Here is a 23905-nt window from a genome sequence, read left to right as displayed (position 1 = left end):
GGGATCAAGCAAATTTTTATTTCAGGCTGACACTTTTTAAATACAAAATGAAAATCAGTCATTTACGTTACTGTGACATCTTAGTCAGATTTAGGTCTTTACTTTTACTAGACCATTCCAATTAGCATGTATTCTGTGTTGCATACCTTATTGGAATCTCTTGTTTTACCTCCAAAAGGTCTTTGAGGTAAAAGACCTTTATCCACTTCGCTACACTAAGGATGGGTTAATTTGGGGACATTAATTTTAGAATATTGAGCATAATTTGGATTAGTACTGGACTTTGACTTGGCCATTCTACTGCATGAATAATAATCATCTTTATTGTCCACAGATATGGAAATTTGCCTTTGGCTTTATATTGCGAGTTAAAAATTCTCACAATAAAAAAAAAATTAGTCAATCTTTCAAACCTACAGGTAAAACTTCACATCTGAGCAATGGTCAAGTTACTACACTTGACCATAAATAATTTCTTATAAATGTTCTCAGCTGTTCTTGCACCCTGTATCATTTTCTATAATTCTCCCAGCATCCTTTGCTTTGTGCTGACATTTTAAACTTCATTACTTCCTCTCCGACTTTTGTGCTGTGCTCCTTGGTCTCCATTTGTTCTCTGATGTTCTCGAACAAACCTCTGAAATCAAACTGAAAAATACTTTGAAAAATACTCCTCCTGTAGAGGAGGGATCACAAATAATCCAAAGAGCCTCTGACTGAAGTAAACAGCTGGATTGATGATTTGACTCCTGAAAGCTGCTTCAGAGCACCTTTATTTAGGTACATTAGAGTAAAGTGGGGTTACCAAACACAAAGCACTTTTGAGAGTTATTTGTAAAAGTATACAATTTTCATTCTTCTTAGTTTTACACTTTGTGTTTATTACATAAGATACAGACATTTGCAGCTGGAATGCAAGAAAAAAAATATATATGAATGCTATCCCAAATTGCAGGTTTGGATCTTGGCAGCACATTAAGACATGAAAATAAACTAACCTCATTTTTATTTATTACAATTCACAATTAATAAAGCCGCTGACCTCCACCTTGTATCTTTGAGACTAGCATTTCTTTTCTCCCCATACCTGGTGTAAACAGTGCGCACACACACAGACACAGTATTTATTAATAGAATCTATCCATATAAATCTTCAGAGGTTTTCCTGCAGTTCCCCTGGACCATCAAGGACACCAGGCATGAGGCGGGCATACATTAAGCCCCCCTCCTGCCTCCAGATTACCGCCCGTCCTGCTGCGTCTGGAAGAGAGCTTCGCTGTCACCTTTTTTCTTTTCTTTTTATATTTAACAGGCATCAGCATGCGATGTTCTTCTGATGGTGTGAATCCATCAAGGCCAGGGGGAAGCGATCCAGCTGTCCGCTCTGCATTTTAACACATCCCACCCTCGGCGAGGCGCCGCCGACCCGTCGGACGTGGGCAGAGAGGAAAAGCGACGGATCCGCGGCCCGACTCATATTCAAAAGTCTACCTTTCATCGATCGCCGCCCCGGTAACGTTTACTTTCCTCTCCGCCTTTATGCTTCCTGACAGTTTGTCGATTCCCAAACGAGACTGCTTCCACACCATCACTTATCTGGCATTAGATTATAGGAGACGCGGGGATCATTACTCGAGACGTAATAGCGCATAAAGACTGAAAAATGGTGTGTTTTGGATATGGCTCCATTGACGTTTCATCTCCAGTGATGTTTTTTTTTTCCCCTCTTCTCTCCCAGGCCTGATGTCTAACGTTCAGCAGAGGCTTTTTCCAATAAGCCGAAAGGAGCTAATGCTGCCTCTGACCAGCGGATCAGCGCCGGGAAATTTGTTTTCAATATGGGAAAGTAGAGTTTTGACCTCTGAGTGTAACTCGGCACCACGGGCTGCTGTAATGTCATGAGTGATAATGGCTGAAAACGGCAGATCGAATCAACAGAAACATGATGGAAGGATGGATGGATGAGAGGAGGATGCCGGTGTTCACTGTCTTTGTTTCCCCTCCCCACCTCCTCTTTTCCATCCCGCTCGAAGGCTCAGCGTCTCACTGAATTCTAACGATCTGGATGTGAAAGTGCTGAGAACAGGACAGCGTCTGGATGCGAAACGTGCTTCTGCGTTGGCGTGGGACATCTCCGGATTCACGCCCTCCCTGTCGCAAACTGTTGAGTATCATTTCCTGCAACGATGAGGCATGAAATTTAAAAACCGATTCCCTAATAATAATGATAGTAATTTTTTAAAAAATGTATTCGAAGTATGACTATGTGCCTGAGTCAAAGCCAAAAAAAGCGTTTCAGGTCAGATACAGGGGGGTTCATGAAAATTAAAAACAATTTCACGGCGTTCTATATAAAGGAGCGCTCATTTTCTGCTACATTAGGCGCCAGAGGAGGGAAAATGTGAACGGAAGCATTCGAAAGTCTTCGAAGATAAGAAAATCATTACACTAATTCACCAGTACGACTCAACAGTTCACAGAAGGTTCTTCGTGTTTCTGAGGGACAGCTTCTGCCTTTGGCCCCGACTCGGCGGCCATCTTTGCGCTCTTCCCTCCCCGTCAGGATGCCCCTGAGTTTCATCTGACCACCTTCTTAACGGCGACCTGCTCCACTTTCTCTGCTGAAAAGGGGGAAAAAAATGAAATAAAAACAGGCGATTTAGAGATGGGAGGTACGAGATGCCAAGTAGGAAAAAAAAAAAAAAACTTCTTTATAAGCTGCATTAATTAGAGGCGTTTTTCCTGCCAACCTGCACAGCTTTTCTACAGTAGCTAAGCAACATTTTTCTTAAGCAAGTTGTGATTAAACGCAGGTCTTGGGAACTTTGAATAAACTACATTACATTACTACATTACTTTTTTAATTAACAGTAAATGTGCAGACGGAGTGCAAAACGCCAGACGTCTAGTAAATCAAGGACATATGCGTTTTATATGTTAGACATATATAACGCATGACGGCTAACCCACCTGATATGATTCATTAACAAATAGTTTTCTTAAAACATTAACCTTGAAGTCTCATTATTTTTCAAAGCAGTCGCTTTTTTGCCATTAAAACAGTATTTAGAGCTACATCTCTCAGACAGGAAGACATCTATTGTTGATGTAACACGTCAACTCAAGGCACTTTACAAAAAAATAGTTAATTTGATCCAGTCTTAGATTTTCCAATTGATTCTAGTTGATTCTGGTGGGTCTGCACCATGCAAAAGGCACAAAACTCAGAAAACGTTCAAAATCCGGACCTCCAGCATGTATTTTTTTGCTAGCTTGCAACCTCCACTTCCTGTTATTAGTCATACGCAGTGTCTACTCTGGGCAAAACTGCATTTTGCATAACCTGTTAGCTCAAAATCCTTATGACAATTGGATGAAGACAGTTATTGTAAAGGAAAAACTCCCCTTAAACAGGAAGAAACCTTCAGCAGAAGCAATACCGGGCTCAGTGTGAGCGTCGTCATGCTAAGACTGAATGTGGGTTTGTGAATCCCTACTTAAATTCTAAGTACAGTTGCACTAAAAAAATAAAAATAAAAAAAAGCCAGATGAACTGACCCAGCGGTCCATTCTATATTTGAGGAAGTTAATGGCAGCCTGGTTAATATCAATATCATATCACTTATTTATCCTCGTAGTCTGAGCCAAGTCATTCTCAGACTGTAGGTCAACAGTTTAACTTCTTTTCTAAGTGTAGCTGATGCTACACTTAGCATTAGCTTCAGGGGACCATTCAACATGTTAGAAACAAAGTACAAACACATTTATGTGCTTAGACTGCATCCTCAGATGAAGGTATCAATAGCCTTGTTACTGTGATGCCGTGATGAGTAAGACATTGAACAACTATAAGAAGAAAAGTGAGACTTTAGGCTTCTTCCATTCATTTCTACTAGGATTTAATGCAAAGTACAATATTCTGGTGAGATTTTTGTTGAAAGAAATGGAATTGATAAAGTCTGAACGCAGAATAGATAAAAAATGTCAAGTATCCTCACCACACACAATTTCATGTTTTGACAGAGCCACTGGCTGCAGTGGAATATAACTGGTAGTATGCTAGGCTGGTGAAGGGCATTCATTTCTTTTTTTTTCTGCCATATTTCTCATATCAGTCATTTTTGACAGAAATCATAGCATTCCTGAGTTACAAGCCCAAAAGCAAACACTGTAAAAACAATTCCATATACCCTTAAACAAAAAAAAAAACAAAGGCATTCAATAACAAATCAAACTGTGAACATTGCTGCCGTTGTCTCATCTTTACGCTCCGTTCAAGGTCCAGTCTGGACATCATAAGAAATCCCATTCCCTTTCTGGACTCTGAGTCCCCCCGTTGCTCCGTTTTCCTTGTGTCGGCGAGCCTACGTCTCCCACTCCTCTCATTAGTCACCTCCCCTCATGCCATGGTGACGCCGGCGTCATGCTGCCCCCGCCTCGCTCAGGCTGGCTGAGGGGAGGAGAGCGCCCCGGCCACACACCGATTCACAACCACTGTCAGAAGCAAGGCCGCTTCCAGAAAGCTGGGCAATCATCGGAATCAGCCGAGCTTTGAAATTCTGTGAACATGGGAGATGTGGAGTAACGTTACAGTGGCTAAAAAGCCCACGGGCGTCGGGAGCAAACTCTTTTACGCGAGTCTTTAGGGGAAATGGAGATGTTAAAGGACTACACTGGCGGTTCTGATTTATTTAAACCCTTAAATTGCAAATATTATGCTTCAGAGTTTTAGATGGCCGACAGAAATATGGGGTTTGGATCCACAAGGCTATTTCAAAAATGAATTTGCTATTTTAGTTGAGTGAGAGACATAACAGAAAGCTAGTTCCTCCACGGGATGAATAGTAGATATGACTGATTTTGTTATGTTTCAACTGAGGGTGATGCCTTTACTGCATCGTTTATCATTTATTGTAAAAAAAAAAATTCTCGCTGTGTGAAGAAGTTTGACTAATTGTTGCCATTAACTTTAGACACAGATAAAAACTGACTGAAATGTTAGTCTTACTATTTTCTGCCATGAAAAAGTGGGGTATAATGGCACAAAAAAGTTGACCGACGAACACAAAATCCCTTCTTTTTTTTTACTTTAAAAAAATAAAAAAAACATGCATCATTTCACTTAATGTTTTATTTGACTGCCATGTAAAATCCCCCCCAAAATAAATTGAAGTTTGTGGTTGTGTGACAAAGTGGTATAAATAAATCTGAAGGCCTGTGAATATATTTGCATGGCAGCCAATTTCTTGAGTGGGACTAGTGGAAATGATGAGGCCTAGCATGCTAGCATGTGCTAAAACAGCTAAAACTGAACAGTGGCCCATGGGACATTTCACATACTCCAAATGATATGGTGTTAATTTTATTCAAATGAGAAAAAGGGTTTCTAGTTTATCTATATTTACTTTAGATTTGTAGTACATATAGTCACATCTTTTCAGCTACGTTTGCTCAAAAGTACACTTTACTCTAACAGCAGGAGAACGTGACCAATGACCTATTCTTCTTTTCTGAATGATGCTAATGATATTGTGGGCATTTTTGTAACTCCGTGTTTAAAATTAATCATTCTCGGGACACTCTTGTACAACAGACATTTGATGTTAAGTCGTTTAATCCTGGTTAAATAAAGGTTGAATGAATGAATGCAGAGCAAAAACTACAAAAAAAAGAGAAAATCTACACAATAAAAATTAAAAATTGTAGCCCTGTCTCATAATAATGCAACAAACATTTGTTTCGTTATGATTTACATGTCCCTATACTTACAAACATCTGACTATTTTGCTCATTTCAATAAAAACTTCCATCTTTACGCTATTGATACATTTAAAAAAACATGCATATACAAATACGTATATATATATATATATATTTTTTTTTTACAGACAGCATGCAGCAGCAGACTAACCTGAGGGCTCTTTGGTCTCCAGCAGACCGTCTCTATGGATGCTCAATGACCAGCAGCCGTCCCTGAAGGAAGGACAAAGCGCTAATCAGTACCTCGTCTAAAAACGCTGGGAGAGAAATAAAAACTTGAAACATATCATGCAATGTCTACAGGAAAAAGTAAAATCATGCAACTCACTTCTTTTTTTTTTTTGTTAAAGTTAACTCTACAGGTGAAACATTGTCAAAAAACCCTACAGTAAACAACCTTTACACAGCAAAAGAAAAAGTAAACGGCAGAAGATCTGGACACAGATTTGGCTCTGTTCACTTTTAACACTACCCTGACATATTTTGATAGAAAAAAAACAAAACAAATTATTTTTGTCCATTAAAAAAAGTGTATAATGTTGGAAGTTACTTTTTTTCTCCTCTTTACTTTTGAACTGAATTTTTTTTTTGTACTCATGATTGTAAGAATTTTTTTTATGTCAAAAGGTTTATGTCAAAGGATAAAACATACTAAGAAATTAATAATTAAACATTTAGGGTTAGGTTACCTTTACAGTGGAGTTGTCTAGGTTATAAGCATCCTCTCCATTGCACTGCCATTACTCTCTACTAAAGTAGCCATCGCGCCAGCATCGTTCATGACAACGAGGCCTAGACCTGAATGGTGGTTTGAATTCAGTTAATTTTCAAGCGGCTATAAAAGCAAATTCTCATTGACGATTACGACCACAGGTATAAGGATTGAAAAAGTCTTATACATACCCAGGCATTCAATGCTTTAGAACTCTATACACATTAGGAAGCTATCCAGGTTATTTTAGAGGTCTTACCTCTGGCTCCTTTTTAAAAAGTATAGAAAGAGAGAGAGAGAATAAGTTGTGCTCTTTTGATAATCAGTCAAGACATCATTTAGTACGGTTAAAGCCTCCAGACGTCAATACATTCATTTAGATTTAAAAAGCGCTTTTGAAGAAGGAAACAAAAGGGGAAAACCAGCTACATCTGATTGCTCGTTTAAAACCATGTTGTTGATTTTTTTTAACAGGACAGGAGACAAATAAAGCCAGTTAAGGTTTCATAAAAAACAAAAAACTAAGCTTTATTGACAAACTGCTGCAAAAAACATCTTTTGGACAGATTTAGTAACCTATTTAGCCAAGCTTACACATGGAGCATAATGCATTTTTAATGGAGAGGGTACAGATACTAGTGGCAGAGTAAGTACAATTAGGATATTTTTAAAATATGTACAAGAGTTCGGATTGAGCTGCAGGATCCCTTCTCTACAGGAAGAGAAGACCCATGTGGAGATTTTTGTCCCAATCCTTCTTTTTTTTCTTTCTTTTTTTTTGGACTTTGTGCATGCAGTTTGTATAGAGTCAAATCACAATGAAGACCTGAACTGTGTTTAAATTATAATTTACCAGCCAGATTCTCATTAAAAATAATTATTTTATTTTTCTTTTTTAGATTAAAAAAAATGAGGATATGAGGACAGTCCATCTCAACAGTGTCTATTAGGGCTATATTTCAAAACTCTACGCACAATAACAAATATTGCTGCCTAAGGCTAATTGAACAATTGTTTTAGAACTATTTAAAAACAAACCATTATAGAGAATGAATTGCACCGATTCCATTAACTTTGCTTTAGCCTTAAACTTAATTTAGGATATATTTTTTTTGGTATTGGTTTAGATATTACAGGATTTAAAAAGAAAGAAAGGGTTAAAAGGTCATTTAATAATGGGCTATATTAACAGAATTTTGAAATGTAGCCTAAGTGGGAATCTGCAACTGACCCTTAACAGGTGCTTTATATTTAAAACAATTAAAACTGATTCTTTAGACAATTAGTTCTTGAGCCACTAATTCTACCAGAACTAACCATTCCCAAACATTGAGAAACAGAAACAATGCAAAAAAGCCAAAGAGGGGGGGAGAAAAAATATACAGCAGGAATGGGGGGAAAAAGAAGAAAATAATCAAAATGGAAGTTTCACAAGGTGCCCACGAATCCTCTCTGACCAATCGGAAAGCCACTTTGGTTGGCTGGACAGGAAGTATGACAAAAAGAGGGTGGAGAGTAGGGGATGGGGTGGCGTTTGTGGTCAAATCTGGAAAAAACAGTTCCAATTTCCAGTTCCCAATTGGCTCTGTCGGGTAGAAGTCCAGTGAAAAGGGGAAACCAAAAACAAAAAAACAAAAACAAAAATAAAAATACCAACCCAAAGACAAACGGACAATTACTTTTGTCAGGCTTGTTAAAGCGAGAGCTGCCGTGGTAACGGGCGATTTATCGGGGCAACACTAAGGGTGGAGAGGGTCCGTTTCACTTCAGTACTGTCGGTAGGGGTGCTCCCGGTAAGCCGTGCTGCCGCCTCTAGAGGCGGGAGGCGCTTTCCCTGGAGCCGTCCGCTGGGTGCCGTTCCAGTCGTCCTGGGCTGGACAGGAAGTAGATGGAAAATAAAGTCAATATCAAATGGTTCAAGCACACAAATGGCCCTTTAACACGGGCGTGGCTCCACTCTACACGGCTACAAGGGGTTTCTGCTAGCAACGGCTACATGGTAACAGTTACTTATTAGGAATCCAAGAGTGAAGAGTTGGCCATAAAGCATCAGAAGACTATTGATCAGTGGTTGGTAGTGGGTGGAGTCACTCTGGGTGAAGCAACCAGTGAGTGATTCCCAAACAATTTCCAAAAACTACTGAGCAGATCTGGAGTTTTTCAGCAGACTGAGCAGAACACACGACATTCATAACCTGTGCATGGTTCGTTATTGGGGTTTTCCATTTCAAAACAAAATCGCAAAAAGGAAACGAGAGTTTTGTTTAGTTTCTTTTCTGTTTTTAAAACCCAAATGAAAAAATGTCCATCCATAGTTCAGCTATCTAAATCCAGCTATGCTGTTTTAATATGTAGTGATCTCGGAAATGGCACAAGAGAGAAGAAGAGTTTGTTCATGGTAAGATCATCAGATCTCAAAGACTCAACAACAAAGTCTCTAAATAAGACACACATATCAGTGGTGAGTCTTGGGCCGTTTCTAAAGTGCTAAGTGAATATGTAATGCGCCCAGAGTTTGTGCCATAATTTCCAGTTCCAAAAGATGCACTAACAAAACCTAAAGCATGTCTTAGCTTGAACTATTTAAATATACATAAAGGGTAGTCTTTTTTGTAATATGTGCATTAATTTAGCTTAAGAAAAAAAAAAGTACTACCCAATTTGTTTTTGTCATGTTTCAGTTTGGGAAAAAAAGAAAAAAGAATGAACCATACACAGTCCATGTCAACCGTTGTGTTGCGTTTGTCATTGCGCTACTTTTCAGATTCTGGTGGTCACCCACAACAACAACCTCACTGACCAAAGCTGCTGGGTGGTCAACAGTAATGAAAAACCACCTGAACTGGGTGGAGTGGAGCCAAGTTGAGAAGGGTCAGAACAGAAAAAAACCCACCACCAAGTCAAGATTTACAGCATCAAATTTGTCCCACAAGAATTTTAGGTAAAGTTCAGAAGGAAGTTATGGAAGATTTTTGATATAATGGGCAATTTTTCAAAGTTAAGTATTCAAACATTAACTGGGAGGATGGCAAGGAATCCAGGAAAAGACAAATGGATTGATGGACAGTTTCTTCTTTTATACTAATACAGTCAAGAAAAATAGACACAGAATTTCAACCTGACACCAGACGTTATTCACCATAATCCAAACAACAAGTCACCCACATACATAGCATTTTGTAAAAGGTTTCATACCCCAGGGGCTTTGCCACATTTCCTCATGTTCTATCCAGATACAAAGTGAACTAGAGTTAGAAGCTGCAGTGTTCACATGAGACCAACATTAAACTCTTTGTGTGGCAGAAATCAAACATTAACATGATTTAGGATCTGCATTCTAGTATGCCACATTTCAGATTTCCATTTCTTAAAAACAAAACTGAGGATTTTCTTTCTACACTACTAGCACTACTGTTATGGTCTATTACATAAATTCCAAATAAATTACATTCAGGTTTATACCAAGGCTCTGCACCAGCTTAGATTTTTTCACTGGAACTAAATGACTAAAGCAAACTCAGCTCATAGAAGTCGGCTCTTACCATATGACTCGTACGACTCGGTCGTCTCTCCGTGTCCGTAGTCGTAATACTCTGGTTCTCTGGTAGTTGCAAAAAGAGAAATGAAACAGTTGAGAAATGAAATTTTCATCTCTGCATAACATCACTAGCTGCTGACTGCAATAACCAGGGAGATGATATTTGTCTTTTACAAATGAGCTCTAATCTCAGTGCTCCATTAGACAACATCTGAGCTCAATCGAATCTTCCTAAATTCCACATGAAGAACTGAAATTGTACTTCTGATGGTTCCCGGTGTGATGCAGAGCCAACGTGGAAAAGCAGGTGAAAACCAGAGAGTCGTCTGATTCACTTACGCCTGCGGCTGGCTGTAATAGCTGTCGTAAGACTCGTAGGCTGTGTCTGTGTAGCTCTCGTCGTAACCCTGGAGACCAGAAGAAACAGAGAGAGATATAAGACGGCCTTGTTCACCAATCCTGAGAGTCAAGATGTCCCTGGAAAACATCCCGACAGTAAAGCTGACACGATCCCTTATGCTCACATCTAGAACTGCTCTCTAGCGCGCCATCAACTTAAAGCCAGCTGTTGGAAAAAATTAGGAGTTGGAGGATTGGAAATAACTTACGTATTCGTCGTAGTTCTCTGCGCCGGCACCGGCTGTGTGCTGGTGAGCAGGGGGCGGAGCCATCCTCTGAGGCGGGCCGCCAGCCGGGGGTCTGGCGCGTGGTGCCACAGCCCCTCTGGCGGGGGCAGCGGGAGGTCCTCCTCGGCCTGCGGGGGCGCCCCTCACTGCTCCGCCCCTGGCTGGGCCTCCTCGAGTCACACCTCCTCTGGCCGCAGCACCGTGAGGAGGCATCCCCCTGCCCCTGGAGGGAAACGAGGGCAGAGTGAACACGCATGGCTTTCTGCATGAGGGGAGAGCAACGGTTCAATCCAGCCAACATGTCACTTTGTTATCTGTTTAGGACCTTTTAAACTGACTACTTCATTTATTTTCTTCATAGAGAAAGCACATTATATAAAGTAGCATTATTGTTCACATGGTTTTGATTTTTAAATGTCGGGGTAGAAGGATACAGATTAAACTCAAAAATGTAACTTCACATCAAATTTGCAATATGAAGCGTTTCAAAGGTGGAGGAAGGAACTAGTAGCTAACTTGCTACTGTTAGCCAAAGGTAAAATTAGCATACAAGCTAACATTAGCATTTACCATATTTCAGCTTTTATATTTTATATTGCAATCACAATCATAATTTTAACTTTGCAATAGAATGCCGTTTAAAGCACTATACATGAAGCAAGTTATTATTAGCCAACTTGCTACTGTTAGCTACTATAACAAAAATTAGCATTTTAGTAAATTTGTTTTTGCATCATGAACAGAGTATATTGGAATCAAAATAATCAACATTTTTACTATGCTATTGTTGCAATATAGATCTGCTTAAAGCATATATGGAGCAAGTCGTTGTTAGCCACTGTTAGTTTAAATTAGCATTTAAACTAACATTAGATTTAAAGCTTTTATGTTGTTTTTTTATAGTGAGTGTGTATTACGGTATATACTGCTTATATTACAATAACAATAATCAACTTTTTATGTTACCTTTCCAATATATCCAATATAAAGTTGTTTAAAGCTTTATACAGAGAGCAAATTCCTTACTAGCTAACATGCTACTGATAGCCACTATAGTAAAATTAGCATTTAAGCTAACATTGGCAATTCAGTGGATTTTAGCTTTTATATTGGCTTTTTTTAAATAATTAATGGAGTATATTACTATATATAGTATATTACATTCTCAGCAATCATAGCTTTATCATGTTAACGTTGCAATATAAAGCTACAGAGATGAGGGAAAATGCTGCTGTACATATGCCCTGAACCTTATAATGAGTGTGTAAACAGGGCTGCCCCTCTACCTGTGTGCTCCAGCAGGGGGGACACCACGGCCCCTGACAGGCATGCCCCCTCGGCCTCTGCCTCCATGCTCCTGGCCCCCGTTCAGGTAGCTCATCTCCATGAACTGGCCCTGGCAGATATCATCCATCATATCCTGCAATAACACACACGCAGCAGAAAAACACAGAAAGAAACCGTTAGGCGCATCAGTACCGCACGTTGGAATGTGACTGCAAAAATCAGGAGGGGGGCTGGGGGGGGGAGAAAGGGGACTTGAAACAAAACAAGGGCAAAAAAAAGAGGATATACAAGAGCTTAGAGCAAGTGGGGGGGAAAAAAAGCCTCTGTGCCAGTGACTCAGACTGTTAAGGAGAGGAAGAACAGGGAGGTGGGGTGGGCTGGAAAGCTTCCATCCACACTCCATCCCATCATTCCATCATGCAGAAAATGTAAATCTCATCTCTCTACACAGCCTTGACAAGACTAGTGTGACTGCATCAGCAGCCACCTTATTTTATCTGCAAAACAATAAGTTGGGCTGAATTAGTGAAGCGGCGTGCCTGAGCAGCGCAACTCCAGCGATGCGAGCTGCTGGGTTTTTTTCTCTCTCTCTCTGTGACCCAATCAATTCGTGTTCATTCATCAACCCCAATGCAGCCTTGTTAAAGACGGATCTGTAGACATGTAGCGCTGTGGACGGGAACACTGCGGCAGTGATCTGCTGTGGCATTTACAGCAGTAAAATATGAGGCTGCACAGATGCTAGAAGGATGTCAAATCCTCGGAATACCTGAACACAAATAATGGAGCTAAAGGACAAATTTTCTCCAACACAGCCTCACGTTTTCTATAACCGTTTCTCAAACTCCAGCTTTGTTCCACATGACAGCCCGACAGATTACAGGCTTTAATTGTTGTGACAGGTGCTGCAGGGGACAGCTCTTTACATGACAGCAATACTAACGCTGCAACTAGTTCTCTCACTTATTCATCTTGGTTTTCTTCAGAACGAGTCTGTTGTGGCACCCTGCACAATAAGGCCTTATTGTGCAGGGTGCCCGTCAGCCCGACTCACCCTCGTTGGATTGTTACGATCCAGAGCCAAGCCCGACATGCAGACCTTCCCTGGCTCGAGTGTAGCAGATAGAAACCAATAAAGCTGGTGTCAGCTCTGTGTGTGTCTGAGTTGGACATTTTCAGGCAGGGACTTTGTTGAGCGTGCAGTGATGGACAGACATGCGGGCACCGTGCTGACACGCCGAATGCAGCCCCAATTCCTCCCTTTGAAGCCGATTGCTTCACATTTCTGGACTGTGCCGTGGATTGTGTTTGCTCAAGGTAAACACCCACTCCATTTTCCCCAGCCTGTCTTTTCTGGGCTCCCACCTAGAGCTCTTTCCATCTATAATGCAGCAAGTCGCCCTGGTAAGGCACTGAAGCCCTGTACGAATCAGGTTTGCATGCAAACAGCTTTCAGATTCCAGCGATCAGAAAAGATGAGGTGGAATCTGAATAAAAACACATTTTGAAAAGAAAAAAAAAACTTACCATTTTTAGCTTTTAGAGAAATAAAAAATAATTTAACACTAATGTACTGAGCAGCCATATTGGTATGTGGCAGGGACCAATATGGGATTCTCACTGTATGATTATGTAATATGCAATATAATATGAATTATTTTCATATTATAAAAAGAAAACGTATATAATTCAATTGTTTTTAGTTCTACTAGAGAATCAGCAATTATTCCTACTGCTGATTATTTAAAAAATGGCTGACTTTTCACATTTATAGCAACTGAAAATATTCGCCATCAGCTGAAGAATTACACTCTTCTTCCAGCCTATTAACAGGCAGTGCAGAGAGGCAGCAGGTGGGGGAGGGGCAATATTCTGTAAAAATAGAAATAAAAACCTCCAGCCATTCTGCAATCTTCTCTGGCCTGTGATTAAACATGACACCTGCAGATTTCTGAAACTCATATTTAAGACTTTTAAGACAATCTTAATGCCACCTTGAATCAAATTTATGACAGAAAAAAACTATAGATGTAGGGAATGTTTTGGGGGGACTCTTGCTGCATTATAATCAAGCATAACAAAAACTAAGAACCCAACTTTGTGCCCAAGATGAAGCCAAAAAAGCTTGCTAGCTAGCTAGCTAGCTTGCAAGGCTGTATTAGCAGCTAGCCTCAACCGCCTCGAGTGACAGGATGCAATCAAGATGTTTGCATGCGAGTCAAACTTTTGACTGCCAGAAAAGCCCATGAGAAAAACAAAAAACTACATAGAATATTCTAGATTAAATGGTCATGCAACAACATTTTAGACCTGTGACTGACATATTTAATGCCAACTGGATTTTTATGAATTCAACATTTTTAAGGCCTTAATTTTAGACAAGTTTAAGACCTTAAAGGATGTGCAGATTAGAAAATAGCTTACACAGTAGAAGCAGTGTTAGAGCTGAGCAAAAATATTGAACAGCAACACCATCGTGTCCAAAAACAAAAATTGCATATTAACAGCTAGGCCATTATTTATCAAGTGTGACGCAATTAAGCTCTGCAAGGCAATTCTATCTGCAGCCAGTTGGATGAACTAACTTGGCTTGATGCCCATAACTCATACAGGACTTGGAGGCCAGGATGCTGGAGCTCGTTAAGAGTCTTAGGGACACTGAGACAGTGGCAAAGAGTGAGGAAAATGTGGGTTAATCACATCTGGTTATATTGCAACCACAACATTTTTTGTATCCATTAGTAGATTCTTAATTTCTAAAACCTCAAAACTGTAATCACTTTGGTCATATGTATCATATTTCAATGTCAATCTGGTCAGACATGTTGACTTCTTGATCTTTTTTTTGTGTCTTATTTTCTACCAACTAATTTTATACGCTGCAATTAAAAAAACAGTCCTGTTGATTGATGAGCCCAGGCTGGTTACTATTGCTAGCTTATTTAATACAGGTTATCTACAGGTTAATTCTTTAATGTCAAAACCACACAAATAGCAAGAGAGGCTTTCTTCCGCTGAATGAAGCAGTAACTCTACACCTCCAAAATGTTTTTGAGCTACTACACTTTCCCTTACAAAGACAAATTCTGGGATTTTTGGACACATCAACAAGGACCAGCAAGATACAACTGGAATCTCTTGCTACATTTATGGTGTTTAATCTAAGTATTTTGCTTTAGATGGAGCAGGGAGATAAAGAACATCAACCCAGACTTAAAGTCCTTCCACTGGCTCCCTGTAGCTCAAATAGACTTAAAAAACTAAGTTTATAAATCACTGAACAGCTTAGCACCACAATACATTAAAGATCTGCTGTTGTATCAACCTTTCAGACCTCTCAGGTCTCCTGGTTCTGGTTCCGCTGTGCATCCCCAGAACCAGAACCAGAACCAAACAAGGAGAAGCAGCATTCAGCTTCTATGCACCACAAATCTGGAACAAACTTCCAGAAAACTGGAAAACAATCAAAATACTGAGTTCCTTTAAATCAAGACTAAAACCCACCTGCGTAAAGCTGCCTTTAAGTAGCACTAACATTAACATTAATCAACATGCTTGATGTACATTTTCTTGATTTTGATGACAGCATTTGACAAAATGCAACATTTATTGGCTATTTTGTTACTGAATGATGTTTTTAATGATGTTAAGCACTTTGAACTGCCTTGCTGATGAAATGTGTTATACAAATAAACTTGTTCAAAGTAACAGAAGCAATAGATAAGATAGTTGGATTTAGTAATCAAAATGTTATTTTAAAAACAAGTAGGAATACTTACAGCTGTTTACAGTTTTTATTCCAAGTCATCACAGCCTGAGACACACCTGTCTGCTGAATGACTGTGCTATAATCACCGATTGCAGACTGAATGGAAACCTTACAGGGCAGATGTGGCTACAATGTAGCTCAGCACCAACAGGGAATGTGTGTATTACTGTAGTTTAAAGTGTTTTGGAGTCCTTAGACATTTACAAAGGTATAAAAATACATTTCAAATTTTAGGTTTAGTTGGACATCGCTGCGTGTCCCGAGGCCGAAACATCATCAGTGACCCCTCAAACCCCCACCATGGACTGTTCTCCCTGCTGCCCTCTGGAAAGAGGTTCCGCAGCATCCGGTGCAGGTCCACCAGGTTCCGAAACAGCTTTTTCCCACTTGCCATCAGACTGCTGAACTCTTAACTGGACTGCACTTAAAATCTGGTCTCCACTTTATACCTTGCACATGTACAGAGCTAAATAACTTATATTTTACTGTCATTCCTGCACTTTATATTCTATATTTATATTTATATTCATATTCTATACTGTATTTTATTTTATTCTGGAGTAACCTCACAACATTGAAAGCTCAAAACATTGTCCTGAGCCGTATGCAACGAAATTTCGTTCTGTATACACCCTGTGCATGCAAAATGACAATAAAGTCAATCTAAGTCTACAAAGACAAGAAAAATAAATAAATAAATACCAATAATAATAATAATAATCTCACAAAGAACAAAAGTAAAAAGTCAGAGGACCAGATAATGGAACGCTTGTAGTTTGGGAGGGAGAAACTTACAGGAAACAGGAACTTCTTGACCTCCTCCATGGCGTGCGCCATGCGCAGGTAAGCGTCCGGCACGGGGGCGAACACCTCAATGAAGACGTGCAGCTCCATGGACAGGTGGGCGTACTTGGGCTCGCCGCCTTTCCTCAGTTCCTCCTCCTGAGACGAGCAACATCAGAGCAGTGTCAGCGAGCCAGAGGGGGCGCAGCCTTACTCAAATATTACATGAATTATGCAAGCCGTTATCACGTTTCATCCACCTCGGGGGCAGGAGAAGGGGTGTGATATTGCTGCTTTTACAGAGCCCAATAATCACACCGAAGTGGAAAGGTATCCTAAGCCAGATGTGCAGCGTTCTCCTTTCCTCGGCCTTACATTTGGACTTCCTGCAGATTAGCAACATCTGGCCTTCTCCTCGTGGGAAATCCAGATGTTTTGCCATGTCGGCTACAAATGTGTGGCGTACCTTGGCTTTGTCTCTCATGGAACCCTTGCCCAGCACAGAGATCTTGGCGCCGGTCTCCTCCTGCAGACGCTTGATCGTGTTGCCCTGCGGTCCCAGGATCTTCCCCACAAAATTGAACTAAACAGAACAACAAAGCGGAGCAAAATTAGCCTGACAATCAAAGTGAGGGCCCCAGTTAAATACCAAGAGATTGAGGGAGCAATCACTGTCAGGGGGCTCTCTGCTAAGACACACACACACTGCAGACAGAGTCGATATGATCCCCTGAGGGCTGGAGCGATGTCAGCTGCTATCATCCATGCACCGAGCCAGACTCTCCTCCTGATCAAAAGCTGCAATCTTGGTCTGAACCGAGTCATGACCATGGATTACAATTAGCTGTCATCCACCACCGTGCTTAGAGGTAACAGATTTTTTTTTATTTTTTAAAGCAGCTTTTAAAAAGGGAGCAGTCTCTGCTTTGATTTCTGAAGCAGTTTTGGCAAATGAGCTCCATCATCTTCAACAGTGGTACATTATGTACCGAATCGAACCATGTCTGGAAGATCAGACGGCCGTCACGCCCACACAAGACACGCTCAGGCTTCATGTTGATCCAACATTCAATGGAACAAATAAGGACAATAATAATGTTTCTAGGGCTGAAACAATTAATCGGATTAAATGTGATGAGTCGATTATTTGAATAATCGTCAACTAAATTAGAAGTCGATTAATCGTTATTTAGAGTATAAAGACCAAAACAAGGAAACTTTGATGAAGCAGTCAGAACAGAAATTAAGCCAAAGCTGTACAAAAATACATACATTTTTCATTTAAACAAAAATGTTTGTAAGCTTTACTCTGTTCTTAAGAGGCGCAGTTTTAGCTTCACATGGTTTGAATTACATAAAAACCACTCCCAATAAGCAAAATCTGCAGAATGCACCCATTTTTCACCCCAACTAATCATCTGAATAATCAATCACCAGAAAAACAATCGTTATAATAATTTGATTACTAAAATAATTTAGTTGAGGCCCTAAATGTTTCCGCCATTCTGTTTAAGGGTTAAGACTAATAGCGATATTACTAACATTTCTGAAACAAAATCAGTACAGCCAACATTTAAACCATCCTTAGCATCTCATAATATTACTGAATCGGTCTGTTTTCTCTGGAGGATATAGATACTGAGCTGATCTCAGATTTTCAAAAGGTTAACACTGAAAGCTCAAAGAAATAAATAGAGCAGCTTTCCTGTAATATGTTCAGCCTTCCTGTTACTTCCTCTAAAGATCAGCTCTTGTTCAGTTTGATTTCTTTAGAAAATTTGAGACATCTATTCATTCAGTTTCTTAAAAAAATAAAAACTGTCTGACCTTATTTAACCATCTTATGAATACAAAACAATGGCGACCTTGAAGTCATTCTTCAGTACTTCTATTAATGTAAAGAGTTCTCATCCAATTCTGGCCAACAGTAAATTTCTTAATGCATATATATATATGCATTAATTTTTTAATGCATATAATTTCTATATAATAATGCATATAAATAATGCATAAAATTTCAATCATGCATATAATTTCTTAATGCATATATATATATATATATATATATATATATATATATATATATATATATATATATATATATGCATTAAGAAATATATATATATATATATATATATATATATATATATATATATATGCATTAAGAAATTAGTTCTATCCAATGTTAAAAAATATTTACTTTTAGTGCTTAAAACTACATCAGAAAATTTTTTTTGTCCACAAGTAGGGTTTTTATGATAACTTTTGCTGGATGATAAATTGTCCCAGTAAGTATTGCAATAAACGATATTATTGTTGTATTGACATTGTTTTCATGCAATACATTGTTAATGGCACAATAACGAAAGTTTGCCCTCAAATATGAACATACTTTAATTTTGTAAAAACTTAACACTTAAGACATTTAAAATAGTCAAAACACACAACTAAACAAAAAACAATAAAATGAAAATAAAAATCCCTCTTACAACCAAAACCATAATTATGATGTCTGAACATCATAATTAAAACTGCCCTTAAAAAAAACTTTTAAGGGCAACAATTAATTGCTTATTGAGACAGGCTTCTCCACAATTAAAAATTTCACAACTGCTGAGGAGTTTCTGTATCTTTAGAGGGGAGATGCTACTCTTATGAGCCTCTTATTCTGAGTGCAACAGTTTAAACACACCCACTGAACTGATATAGACTAATCCACATGCAAGGCTCAACTTTAAAGGAATAGCAAGATCTGAACATGGAGGGAATCAAAATTAACCTTTTGGTCCATTTGTTGTTTGCGGTTATAGTCAGGAGTTTAGAAAGCAGAGGTCTGCACCAAACTGGGAAGCTACTGAGTAACACTTGACTTTGTGAAATTGAAACATACAAAGCCACGGTGGTCAGCTGGTAAAATCATTTGAAGGCAGTTCAAGAGCAAAGCGTCTCACCTTTGGGTACTGTTTGACAGGTATGAGCACTCGCTCCTTGAGCTTGATGTTCTTTGTTGTGAAAAGGTCCAGGTAGGTCTCTGTCTCCTTCTTCGGCTCTCCTTTCTGCACTCTATCGATTTCTGGAGAGGGGAGGAAAACTTTTTTATGCAACCAAACCGTATCGTTTGTATCGAGAGAGAATTATGGACATAGAAGAAAAAAATATATAAAAGAGCCACAAAACAGTTGAAAGATCAAACTTGAACCAGATAGTTGACAGTTTTACAAACTTTGGTCTAGAAATGTGTGAGAAATGAAGGGCATATTCAAAAATAAAAACACTACTGGGGGATTTTGCAATATTCAGCCTTGTTTTAATAAAGAAACAAAATCCTGGGTTAATTTGCTGACGCTTATCGAATAAGAAACATGCAATCGTTATTTTATTGTTTAACGTTGTCATGACAACCCACATTGTTCTCATTACAGTGAAGCCCCTGCATTTGCATGGTTCAGGGACCAAAACCGCTTGCAAATAGCTAAAATCAGCAAATGCTTCAGACACCCTTTAAAAATTAATAACTGACTATTTTAATAGTTCAAACACTGAATAGAACTTAATATGCATTAATAAGCACAGTGGAAACCGTCTTAGCACTACCACAGAAGCTAACATCTATAGTCTTCCTCATCACCACTCTTGGGGCTACAGCCAATCAGCAACAAGGATAGGCAAATGGTGCTCCTGGATTGGCTGCTACGTGAACACCAGCCAATAGCATTGATTGGGTATTTCAGGTCCCACAGAAGCATTTTTCTTTTGAATGTTTTAGAGAAAAATCCACAAATAGGTAAATTTTCCACAAATAATTTGAAGTTCTACAAATAGGCGGATGTACACTCTGTCTTTTGATGTGGTTGCTATGGTGCATTAGGATGTTTGCATGAAAGACAGTGAAAGTTCTTCCAAGTGATATGATACGCATTTCTGACTTAAATACCACCAACAAAATATTGCACCCAACCAGTCCTTGCACAAACTCATATTGCAGATCAATATATTGTTCCAGATCCATTTGTTAATTTTATAGATCAATTCATAATTTTAGCTGTGGGTAAGCAAAATTTTAAAAGCATTAGAGTATTTCTACAGACTCTTCAATGTAGAGAAACGATACTTTTCTCTGAAAATGGCTTTTGGTCTGCTGGCGTGGTGAAATAATTAAAAACAAACACTTAAAGCTGTTTAAATACTTTATGGACCCCTCATCCCAGTTTTAAAGGAACTAAGGTAAATATTTAAAAAGTAAGATTTGATAAAAACTCAAAAGTAAATCACAACTTGCTTACTTTCCTTTCTTGACCCTCTTTCCTGCAACTAGTCTCGTCACCAAAACAACTTTAGCTGAAAGGTAAACCAATGCAATATGTCTACCTATATAAGGATTTCTTTTAAAACAACATTTTTTAAGATAACACTCTAAATAATTTCAAATATCCAACATAAAAAACATTAATTAAAATGGATTATGAAGTCACTGTTAGAAAAATTGCATTTTAATTCAATTTTTGCACTGGCAAAGGCACTTTTGCCAGTGCACTACCTGCCACTTTTGCCAGTGTCTTTTCAGCAATATTACAGGGAGCATCTCTTTAACGACTGTTGTTCAAATGATTGCACTCATTCTAATTTATCGTTCCCTTAATTGACTTAATGCTTATTGTGACAGACTTACCTGCAACACGGCAAGAACAAAAAGTACCTCAAAACCCCATCCAATGCCTGGCACCCACCGGTGTCACTTTTCCCAGTACAGACAAGAAGGCTGGATATTTTTCCTTTCCAATGTCATTGGACAAAAGCGTCCCATCTAAATCATATCCCATCTATGCCCATCCCACTGTTGCCAATTTAGCAACTTTGTCGCTATATTTAGCACTTTTCAGACAAAAATAATCCCTATCCGCCAAAATTGGAAACGGCAGTCCAGGCTGTTGTAAAGAACGTGATCGGACAGAAACGTTAAAAGTTCAAAAGTAAAAAAAGTTGTGGTGCACCAGTTAACTGGCCATTGACATAAAAGTGAAATTTGCCAAATAAATAGTGAAAAATATTGTATTTCTTGAAGAGACACTAATTATCAGCTGGAATAAGCCAATTGTTCCATCATTGGGTCGAATATTTAAAGACCACTTTAAATATTTAGGGTTCTAGATTTTACTTTTTCCCCAGACTTATCAAACAACATGACCAGATTTCTGTCTCAAGATTCCTTAATTAACAGAATGTACTTTAATAAACATCTTCGTTTTATTGATAGTCTCTCTTTGGGATCTTCACTTGGATACAATAAGGATAATCCCATTATTTCTTACATTTGTGACAAATTCAAAACTTCTTCATATCATTTTTCCTGTGTCCTACCACTTTTATGGTCACTTGTAAAACCATCAGTAGTGAGCATATTAAAGTGATGTTTAGTCAAAATAAGTGAGGTACTGCAACAGGACAATTCACCCCTTCATTCCCACAAGCCACTTTGTGAGTGTGTAGTGAAATCATTCCTTATTAGTTTATTTTGCAATAACTACTTTAACAAATCATAAGAGATAAGTGCTTGTTTGTATGTTATCTAAAGACTTTCCTACAATCTATTCATTTAGTTCCGCTCCCTGTTTGGGCTGACTGAAACTTGGCTTGAAATCCTAACAACTGACTGACAGAAAACAGCCCTTAGCAAAAACACTGCTCACATTTATATGCATCATAATCACATTTACTTAAAGTTAACTACAAGTAAATTAGAGAAAATATGAACTAAATACTCCATCTGGCACAGATCAATTTAGCACCCAAAAAAGTAAGGTGGAAAACAAAAGTAGTCCAAAGAAACATAATGGGGAATATATATGGCTTTATGCAAAAATATGTTTTATTTGATTCGAACTGCCTCTATCAAAGAACATGCAAAAAAACCCAAAAAACATTCAGTGTCAAAGTTTGCGTGATCCAATTAATAGAAAATGCAACCAGTGCATCTCTATTAAAATTAATTTTTATTTTTAATAGCGTCACTGCTATGACCCTGCAGAACTTCATCATATTATATAATAATTTCAATGTACTACGTTATGTTAGGGTATTAAGAGTTCATTTTCTTCACTTGAACAGAAGTTCAAACATTAAAATATATATATATATATTTTTTAAATACCACAACAAAATTAAGTTACATAGAGACCAAAGTGAAGAACTAAAATGGGCAGAGGGGGGTGTTTCCACAACGCAGGAACTAGAACAGCAGTCCCAGATCCGCCATGGCTGCCGTCTCTGTACAGAACGGCGGCTCACACCGGGACCTCGAGCTCATTTACACCTTAACAGAGGGCCGAATCTCGGCTTTCAGATGTTGGGGTTAGCGGTGTCCTGGATACTTGACTTGTATCTGTACTCTGCTGTTCAACAAAGCTGGCAGACACGTAGTGAAACCAACAGAAACACAACGACGAAGACAAAGGACGGTTTGTCTGGGAGCCATTAAAGTTTGCAAGTTTAAACTCAGCACGAGCCTCCACTGTGTGACCGACATCAGTAACTACATGTCGCAGCTGCGCGAGGGGGAAACGGAAATCCTTCAGCTTGACTACATGGAAGTGTGCGACGCTGCCCGAGGTTTAGGTTATTTTCTGTTTGAGTCATAAGTCATTAACCGCCATTTATCTTCACCACAGAGCTACAGGAGCCCTCCGTGTTAGCGCTGCAGTTTTGGGGGGGCATTCTAGGTCTTGTGCCAAAGCACACTGCGCTACAAGAGTGCAACTGTGTTCCTCTGCTCCCTCGCGCTGCTAGTCAAAGCACACGATAAAACACAAATTAGTAGTTGTCTACCTGCGCTTAAAAGTTTCATAGCGTGCGTAAATGACGAGTCCAAGCTGTCCTTCTCCGCCAGCAGTTCGGGGAGATATTTATCGTCGTTCTCCATCTTGTTGAGTTCGCAGAGGCAGTCGGTGTGGATCGTGGAAGATGAAAAAGCGTGGGGAAAACTCCAACAAGAAGACAAAAAAGTAGTCCGTTTATGTTGTTATGTCGTGCCGAGTATCCCAAGAGTAGACGGGGCTTCGCATGTGGCTTACAGTCGGACGGCTCCGCGCTTTGCCTCGTATTGGTTCCCTTCGCAGGCTGACCAACCTCTTCTCGGAAGTGCGGACTCGTTGGAAATGGGAGAACAAAAGCAGTGAAGGGTATACGACTCCAAAAAGCGGAAGTGAGCTCAGAGGGACGTGGTTCTCTGGTCTGACACCGCCTACCGCGCGTTCACTGGATTACAAGAAAGTTGAATATGAAAACTGTCTTAAGGCGGTAAAATCTACAAACACTTGATTCAGAGAGAAATGAATCATGAAAAGCTGCATAATAATTCTGTATATATAAGTGGCCAATAGGGGCGCCTCCATAAAGTTTTGTACGGGTGGCCACAATCATGGAGGTAGGGAAGA

General features: G+C 39.2%; 1 protein-coding gene across 3 annotated transcripts; it reads right to left on the bottom strand.

Moving 5' to 3' along the window:
* Window positions 1–754: 754 nt before the first annotated feature.
* On the bottom strand, window positions 755–23646 carry LOC102227363 (KH domain-containing, RNA-binding, signal transduction-associated protein 1-like). 3 transcript variants are annotated; one of them, XM_023344819.1, is made up of 12 exons: window positions 23298–23646; window positions 19427–19548; window positions 16942–17058; window positions 16488–16634; window positions 11923–12056; window positions 10619–10859; window positions 10350–10417; window positions 10015–10073; window positions 9668–9697; window positions 8152–8345; window positions 5912–5973; window positions 755–2621 (listed from the first exon to the last, which is right to left on the bottom strand). In XM_023344819.1, exons 1-10 carry the CDS (start codon window positions 23389–23391, stop codon window positions 8239–8241), a joined length of 1119 nt encoding a protein of 372 aa, XP_023200587.1. In that variant the 5' UTR covers window positions 23392–23646; the 3' UTR covers window positions 755–2621; window positions 5912–5973; window positions 8152–8238. The 3 variants fall into 3 exon arrangements, with proteins under 3 accessions (XP_023200587.1, XP_023200586.1, XP_014328131.2); XM_023344818.1 differs by having other exon boundaries at window positions 1562–2621; window positions 6450–8345; XM_014472645.2 differs by lacking the exon at window positions 9668–9697 and having other exon boundaries at window positions 1562–2621; window positions 6450–8345.
* Between the last annotated feature and the right edge of the window lie 259 nt (window positions 23647–23905).

The sequence above is a fragment of the Xiphophorus maculatus genome, chromosome 13 (assembly GCF_002775205.1).
Source record: "Xiphophorus maculatus strain JP 163 A chromosome 13, X_maculatus-5.0-male, whole genome shotgun sequence".
NCBI classification, from domain to species: Eukaryota; Metazoa; Chordata; class Actinopteri; order Cyprinodontiformes; family Poeciliidae; genus Xiphophorus; species Xiphophorus maculatus.
Note: the sequence above shows the minus strand (reverse complement) of the source record. Positions and strands in the feature narration are given on the sequence as shown.

Bases quoted from the DNA above. Each gene is read 5' to 3' on its own strand.
- LOC102227363 (XM_023344819.1), bottom strand. From the start codon at position 23,391: ATGGAGAACGACGATAAATATCTCCCCGAACTGCTGGCGGAGAAGGAC. The intron at 19,549-23,297 runs GTAGACAACTAC...TCCCCTCTCCAG, and splicing joins TATGAAACTTTTAAGCGCAG to AAATCGATAGAGTGCAGAAA. The intron at 9,698-10,014 runs GTAAGAGCCGAC...GTATCTGGATAG, and splicing joins CGAGTCGTACGAGTCATATG to AACATGAGGAAATGTGGCAA.